At 37.6% G+C, this 7,893-nt stretch overlaps 1 protein-coding gene across 1 annotated transcript; it reads right to left on the reverse strand.

The window, feature by feature from the left end:
- Positions 1-1,446: 1,446 nt before the first annotated feature.
- On the reverse strand, positions 1,447-7,665 carry LOC105437457 (CUB and sushi domain-containing protein 2-like). Its single transcript, XM_030978646.1, has 6 exons — positions 7,506-7,665; positions 5,942-6,217; positions 4,100-4,285; positions 2,782-2,961; positions 2,063-2,176; positions 1,447-1,571 (listed from the first exon to the last, which is right to left on the reverse strand). Exons 1-6 carry the CDS (start codon positions 7,663-7,665, stop codon positions 1,447-1,449), a joined length of 1,041 nt encoding a protein of 346 aa, XP_030834506.1.
- Positions 7,666-7,893: the final 228 nt, after the last annotated feature.

Raw genomic sequence — 7,893 nt, forward strand, 5'->3', positions numbered from 1 at the left:
TATGCGCCCGATGAGAACGGTCAGAAGATGGCAACGAAACGGTGAAAAGATTAATTTTATGAATTTTTTTTTGCGGCCGGGGACAAGTTCGCTCAAAACCCAACGTTCAGGACTCTGATTTTTTTTTTAATAGCCCGGCAGGTGGACGGTAGGCCTACACGGCAGAGTGTGAGAGCTCCATTAGATCGACTTCAAGTTGGACTTAACTATGGGAGGCCTGTCATACCACTGGTCGCTCTCAACGTTGGTCTCTCAACTATGATCTTTAAATAATATTTTTTCCTTCAATAATGATGTATCAAAAAAGGTAAAATTCTGTAGATTTTGGACCATGATTTGTACGTCCCTTGAGCAACCAATGCCAGTAAATGGCGAGAGCAAACAGTAGCCTGCCATAGTTAAGTCTAACTTACAGTATATCTTAGTCTTTGTAAAACACCCCCCCCCCCCCCTCCTGATGTAATAATCCAACTCTGACCATAATCCTGATAATGCTTTCATCACACTTACCAACATTTGGCTTGGGCTGCGGCTCACCTCCAGAAGGCTGTGTAGATGTTTCACCTATCCCAAGAAATTAAGTAAAGAGAATTTCAATTTGTTAATATATTAAGTGCTTTCTTAGGATTGTACAGAAAATGTATGGGCCCTTACACTACCCCAGGACCGCCAGGTAGCCCTTCAAATACACCTTGGTCTGGAGGGGGCGAATGTGGGTAAAACACCTTCCAAGCATGTCAGCACTGAGGAAGGATCGAACCCGTGGCTTTTCATATGAGAGTGAAGCGTTCCACTAACGTACCACTGTGCTCCTATATAGTACAATAATGCTCCCACATTTAGGCAAACAAAGAAACAAAAACATGCCAAAATACAGTCATGCCAAAATAAGATTTAACGGCCGAATAGCTATTAAAGTAGGAGTCGAAAACAAAACAAAACTTAGGGGAATATTACGCAATAAATTACGATCACTAAAAGGATAATAGAAAATGTGAAAGATTGTTAACAGTAAATATATTCAGTACAAATATTTGCATCATTTATTTCGAAACCACAACAGATATTTCAAGCACCATGAACAGATTGGCCCTGTACTTTGCAACATGATTGTAAAAGGCTGGAGTAAAATAAGTTTAAAACCCTTCTGTATATACAAAATATATCATGTTCGGAGATCGTCATATGTCATGTAAATTGTCAAATGTAATGTTCACTCATGTCATAAAGGTGAGGGACAATGCTATTGAAATCGCCTTGGGTGGGCTTTACGAAACTCTTTTTCGATCGAGCTTTTCTCGGAGTCTCTTTTTAAAAATATATTTGTGTATCTAGTCCTTATCTGTCATCTCTATAGGTGAGACCTCATGACTCCTATAAACACAAAGTTGTTTAGCTCGACGTAAATGATTTTGCTCAATATTCATAGTGAGACAAAATTCATACTCAGGAACAGGTCCCGATTTGATATTTACCTGCTGCAGTTGAAGGAGAAGTAAAAGACACAGTATCAGGTTTAGAAGACGTACTCAAGGGGTTAGTCTCTGGCTCTGTAGGTGGTGTTGTCATAGCTGCAAGAAGTTGAAGGTGACGCACATATGAAGTCCATGAACACCATTTTGTTATACGATTTTCAAAAGACTCTCTCCTATCATAATAAGTGTTATCTTGTCTAAAATAAACTGCACTGAAACGTTGAAAATTAAACCAGCGTATTGTAATCTGCATCCCCGTGTAATGCTAATGATAATAAATCTGGATTTATAAACCGTTTAATACGGAACATCGTCTCTGAGCTCCATACCTATCCTGGGTATGGAGGGGCAAATATGTCTGTATTGCAAACGGATATTTGCGCCACGTCGGAGATTGACCCATAACCTTTTTATTTCTAGTCAGAAACATACAGTTTCTACATTTATTTGGCTATATGCTGCATCTGAAAGGTGATTGATTTGGCCTTTTTTTTGTGGTATGAATATGATAATTGAAAATTTTCGTTAGAGATAATAGGAATTAATGATTAAAACAATAAGATGCTCACTGATAATATTCTACCTACCCGTATCACACCGCAAGCCGGTGAATCCACCGGCGCATTCACATGTAAAGGTACTGTTATGATTAGAGCAGGTCGCTCCATTATAGCAGGGTTCCACGTAGCAAGGTGGGAGAGCTAGTCGAATGTTCAAAGAAAGAGATAGAGAAGAAAGGGTATTATATGCATAAATATGATTTGTTAATCGTATTTATTATAGGAAGAGGGAGGGAGCATTTTTTCGATGAAGTGGACGAGCTAGTCGAATGGTAGAAGAACATAATTATGGAAAGGAAGAGGAGGAGAAAGAAGAGGAAGAGAAAAAAGGAAGAGTGAGTATTACAGGAAAGAAGAGAGAGAGAGAGAGAGAGAGCGAGAGAGAGAGTAAAAGGCTAAGCAACTCTATTGAAGTCCTTAATACAAAAAAATGATAACGAAATTTAAGCGGAGAGACATAAAAAGGAAATATTTGAATCGGCCTTTTTCGTAATGTAACCAATTGTAATGGATACACGTACGTCTTTTACGAATTATTGTATCTAAAAAGTCAGAATGAAAATTATATGTACATGTGAGACATGCTTTTAGGTAGGGCCAGCAATTAAATGTCTGCCCTACCTAGCGACAACTAATGTTTGCAATGAAAACGTCGTGCTTTACCGCTTTATATCTGAATGAGCCGTACATGACTTCTTTTGGAGTAAGGGTCATTTTGGGAACTAAAAGGACAGGGCGATACGTACACATGCATGTAAAATTCGGATTGCTCCATGTCCCATCGGCCTGGCAGTAACTGACAGGGGAAGCATCGGGGAGGTATCCCGGTGAGCAGGTATAGACAGCTACTCCTCGATACTCCTCTGATGTAACGGTCACATTGGCAACATTGTCCACTTCAGAGGTGTTATTTGGACACATGACGGCTTAAAATAAAAGGGATGAAAAATGTTTTAAAAATACACATAGTTGGCAATATTGTCTACTTCAAAGGTATTCTTTCGACATGTGGCGGCTTAAAGAAAAGGGAATGAAAAAATAAATTAACATAAAAACGTATTGCGCGATTGTAAATAATAGCCAGTCAGGTATCAACAGAAAGTTTTTGTTATCTGGTCACATCATCAGTCCCTGCAAGCAGAGAGTCCCAAATAGTCCAATCGCATTGAGATCACGCCTGATGACGCCTGGCTGGAATGCTCCCCAGGGAGTGCAGAATGTGCTTACATTGTGTGTGGGCAAGCTTGAATCCAATGACCAGGGCCCCGTCTTACAAAGAGTTGCGATTGATCCAAATCGATCGAAAGTCCTCAGATCAATCTCTTATGTACATAGTTGCGATTGATTCAAATAAGTTGCGATTGATAGCATCCCTTTGTAAGACGGGGCCCAAGGTAATGATATGTCAATTAAGCGCTTAGAGACATTATGTATTAAGCTCTATAAAAGCAGAATATTTGTATTATTATTATTATTATTGTTTCGCTTCTGCTCTGTTGATGGTGATGTATCACTAATCTATTAATATAACTTATCGCAACTTTTTTTCTAACACATGTAACATAAGAAATATGTGCACCGCAGGCGAAAGTTGTTAAGTTGTTTAGGTAGTAATCAAATACATAGGCTATACAATTTGATTGACCAGAATTGATTCTCACCTGTCATAATACAAAACATAAACTTGAGAAGCATGTATTGCTAGTTAAATGAAGTTCCCGTCGTAGCTATAGGTTTTTTCTTTCACAACACGCCTTCTCATTTTACATTTGACAAAACTTCTAGAACATGATTTCAAAGACTTTAAAGAAGTAAGGGCACTTGTATCATTTTGTATTTCCTTTGGAAATCATGGTTGCACATTTAAATCAAGGCAATATGGGTAGGCCTAATGATATTGCCCTGAGTTTTTTTCTTGAACCACCCGAATAAAATTCGTTAAGAACCATACGCAATTTTTGTTCTTTTCTGAACTTGTGTAAGTTCAATACTTCGAACGAATTTTCACTCGTCCTATCTTCATTTTTGTCGATAATAAGAACGATGATTCATCCCAAAGCCTACCTTTACATACGGGTCTTTCTGTATCCCATCTGCCGTTCAGCATGCACGTAGCGGATGTGCTACCTTTGACCTCGTACCCCAGGTAACACTGGTACTCTATGGTGGCTCCATCTAGAAAGGTTGAGGTGTCAGAAGGGGTCCTCGATCCGTGAAGCGGCTCACCGGGATCTCCACAAGACGGCAAACCTAGGAGGGTAAGTGGATACCGTTACGTAAATTTGGGTCTTATTAAAGCTTGTTTAGATTTGACGTGGTAGACTAATTAAAAACAAACACACAAATAAACAAACATGAAAGACTGCTGCGTTTTGATTTCAAACTATGTAATAAATCTCAATTGTGGGCATAAAAGTTCCTACGCATATTTTGTATTAATAAACAGTCTTACGAAATTTTTCTCACAGAAATTACATAAACCAATGATTTATAATCGCCCCCCCCAAAAAAAAATGAAGTTGCGGTAATAGGATTTCTCACTATGCGACTCACGGTTCGTAGTCTCGCCGTATCAGACGTTCTGCTTAGGGTTTGTCTAGCAGCAAAGAAAAAAGCTCGGCACTCCGCCTAGATTATAGGCTAAATGTTACCCTATCGTAAAAGGTCATGACATTTAAACTAATCAAATTAATCCATGATCGTTTTTCAAAGAACACATTATTATTTATAGGAATATGGTTTGCAATTCTGATAATATGATATGGTCTATTATCACTAACAAACTGAGTGGGATTCAAAGCATTAAATTGCGGTTTATGTCGGAATTTAAAAAAAATCCCATTTCATCGTCGAAATTGTGTTCTATTTTTTTCATCTAATTTAATAATGCATTTGAGAATTGAAATGGAGGAAGGAAGTAAACATGAAGTCTTTATTGTTGTTAATGAGAGGGGGCAGTTTTGGTGAAGCAAATACTCTTATCGTCATTGTCGTGATTGTGCCGCCACTGAACAGTTCAAATTGTTAATATTTAGATACAGTTTCAAGTGGTTTCTGTATTAAATAAAAAAAAGTACTTTTTTTTTACCAAACTGGCAGACATGGCGCCTATCTTTGTTACACTTCTCGTCATTCCATTTTAAATTGATAGAGTTTGAGAGTTCAATGCAATTTTCGTTTCCCAAGTAGTCGTTCGGTTCACCATCTGCCCATTGGTCGATTAAAATTCTTGTGTCTGCGGAAAAATAGAAAATGATAAAAAATGTACCATGTGTTACTTGGATAGTCACTGCAATTATCTCCAATGTTGTATTCATTTACTTCTTTGTACTCTCAAGTCAATATGGTCATGGTAAAATCTCTTGCATTACTTGGTTCAGTGAACTATACCACACATATTGTTTTCCTTTTCAGCCAAAAGAATACAGCCCGTAGCCAGAGTCGATCATTATGCCCTACCAGGAAAACCACTAAAATTAAATAACTAATAAAAGCAAAATCTCCCAATTTTCAAATGGTTTAATTGGTCACAAAAAAGAGGGGCTTCCCAGACGGTTTGCTAGTAAATTCTTTATTACTTTCCATCCCATAATTCTGGTGATTCCAACGTCATATTGGTACAGATGTTCGGGTAGCAGTAAAGTGTTTTTACTCGGTTGGTCCTCAATAACCTACGGTGGTATGTCCGAAATTATTTCTACATCTACAAATTCTATTTATCAGAAAATAGTGTGTGAGAATTTAAAATGAGCACACACACACATACAAACACAACAAACAGGCACACTCAGACACACACACAAAGTCTCGTACAGAATGTTTTCAATCAGAGCAATTTAATGCAATTATCGTTTTTGTGTATGGAAAATGAAATGGTGCTTGAATCAATTCAGAATTTCTACTCACTGTCTACCCAGAACCATGATCGTGGCTCTTCCGGACTATCCTCATGTCCGCCTATCCACCACTGCTTGCCATCTCCGAAAACTATCCTCACCTCGTCCGATATGAAATCTTGGGCGCTCCTATCCAGGATTTCAGCCAGGTATCCACCCATGTCTTCGCAATAAGTCCTCCCAACATCCCATTTAGAGCTGTCATCAAAGAATTGGTAACAGTCTCCACGGTACAGAACCCGGTGGATGTGTGTATTCAAATATTTCCCCGAGCATGCTGAACTATCTATGTATAGAAACGATGAGAGAACACAAATGAGATAGGGTCAATGGGAAGACAGATACATATAAAATATTTCCAGATGTTTTCTCCATCTGAACATAATGTGACAATTTTTTTCGAAAAGTCATCTCGGGGTAATTGTAATACCATTTCGTAATAGCTATGCAATGCACGTTCGGATTACGTCATACGTCATCGAAATGTTCGCACATATCTCAAAAGTGATACTCGGGGTTATACAAATGGCCTTATATCTCATATACATGCATATCCAAAGGAAAGTGATGAATGAGATGAAATTGTCCTTATCAGAAAAATCAAAAAAAATATCGGTAGGCTTTTTTAAACGACAGCAAAACAGTAATTAAAATAGATTATTATTAGTATCGTATTCAGAACTCAAAAAGTCAATGCAAACTGAATTCTCAACAAGTTACCTTCGAAAAGTTAGGACTTTACTTCTTTCTTTTTGAGTGCCGTTTGAAAACGCAACGTTACCCTTGTGATAGAGGCTCCTGTGTCTCGTGTCGGTACTGCCCTAATCATCAACATCATTTATCTGGAATACGAAAATAAAACATTTTTTCTATGTTGGGTATGACTCACCAAATTGGCATATGAATCCCCTTAAGCTTTCACAGTCTTCATCATTCCAATCATTCTGTGAGGATGTATGTCTGATTTCGATGCAGCCTTCATCGTCATTGTTTGGCTCATCCTCGTCCCAAAACAGTCGAGTTATGTTTCTCCCGTCTGTACAATAAACAAAATTATTGTCTAAAACAACAAATTGATAAAACAAACAAATAACAGACAAAAGCCGCACTGCAATCTAGACATTACGAAATTCCCTTTTTTTTTTGTTTTTTTGGTATGTCATAATGTGTGTTAAACCAATGAAACAAAGTAAATGGTAGGTAATCGTTAGGAATACATAATAAGGTCCAACACCTGAATAAGGGTTTGATAAATTATTTCAACATTCTCCCCCTCATAATGCCATTAAAGATTTTCTGTACAGAAAAGTTTATATTATGTAAAAGCAATTTGTTCTCTAATTCCTAAATTATAGAATCGTGTGTGAATCATCTTTCGGTTGATGAACATAACATTTGGACTAATACCATCATCAACATATAGCATTTATTCAATAGCCCTCTCCGACTAATTTTGGAATGGGCAAACATTACAATAAAACAATAAATGCTATGGATTTGATTTATATGGGATATTTAGAATAGTAACAATAAAGAGTAACAATTGTGATAAAAGGTAAGGAATATATTATTACCACTACTCCACTTCCAATGTCTGCCTGCCTTTCCACCGATCCAGAGTCCTTCACCGATCACTAAATTGTCTCTGAGAAAATGTTGGGTTTCGTCATTTTTTACAAGAGCTAGAAAGCCTCCTTTGTTCTTGCAGGAATCCCTGGCCTCGTCCCATTTCATTTTATCGGCAGGTACATCAAAGCATGAATTTTGTTCCGGAAAAGATTCTTGACTATCCAGGCACTGGACTTTAGAAGTAAAATTGGATACCAAACAAACAAACAAACAAAGCAGAAACATAAAAATATCACATTTCTGTTCTACCATCGTACATGAAAATTGTGTCTGATCTTTAACTTATGCCATAGGACCATTTCACATCAACTAGCAAAGTACGGGGAAGTTGAT

This window comes from Strongylocentrotus purpuratus, unplaced genomic scaffold (assembly GCF_000002235.5).
Source record: "Strongylocentrotus purpuratus isolate Spur 01 unplaced genomic scaffold, Spur_5.0 spur5_scaffold_1, whole genome shotgun sequence".
NCBI lineage: Eukaryota > Metazoa > Echinodermata > Echinoidea > Camarodonta > Strongylocentrotidae > Strongylocentrotus > Strongylocentrotus purpuratus.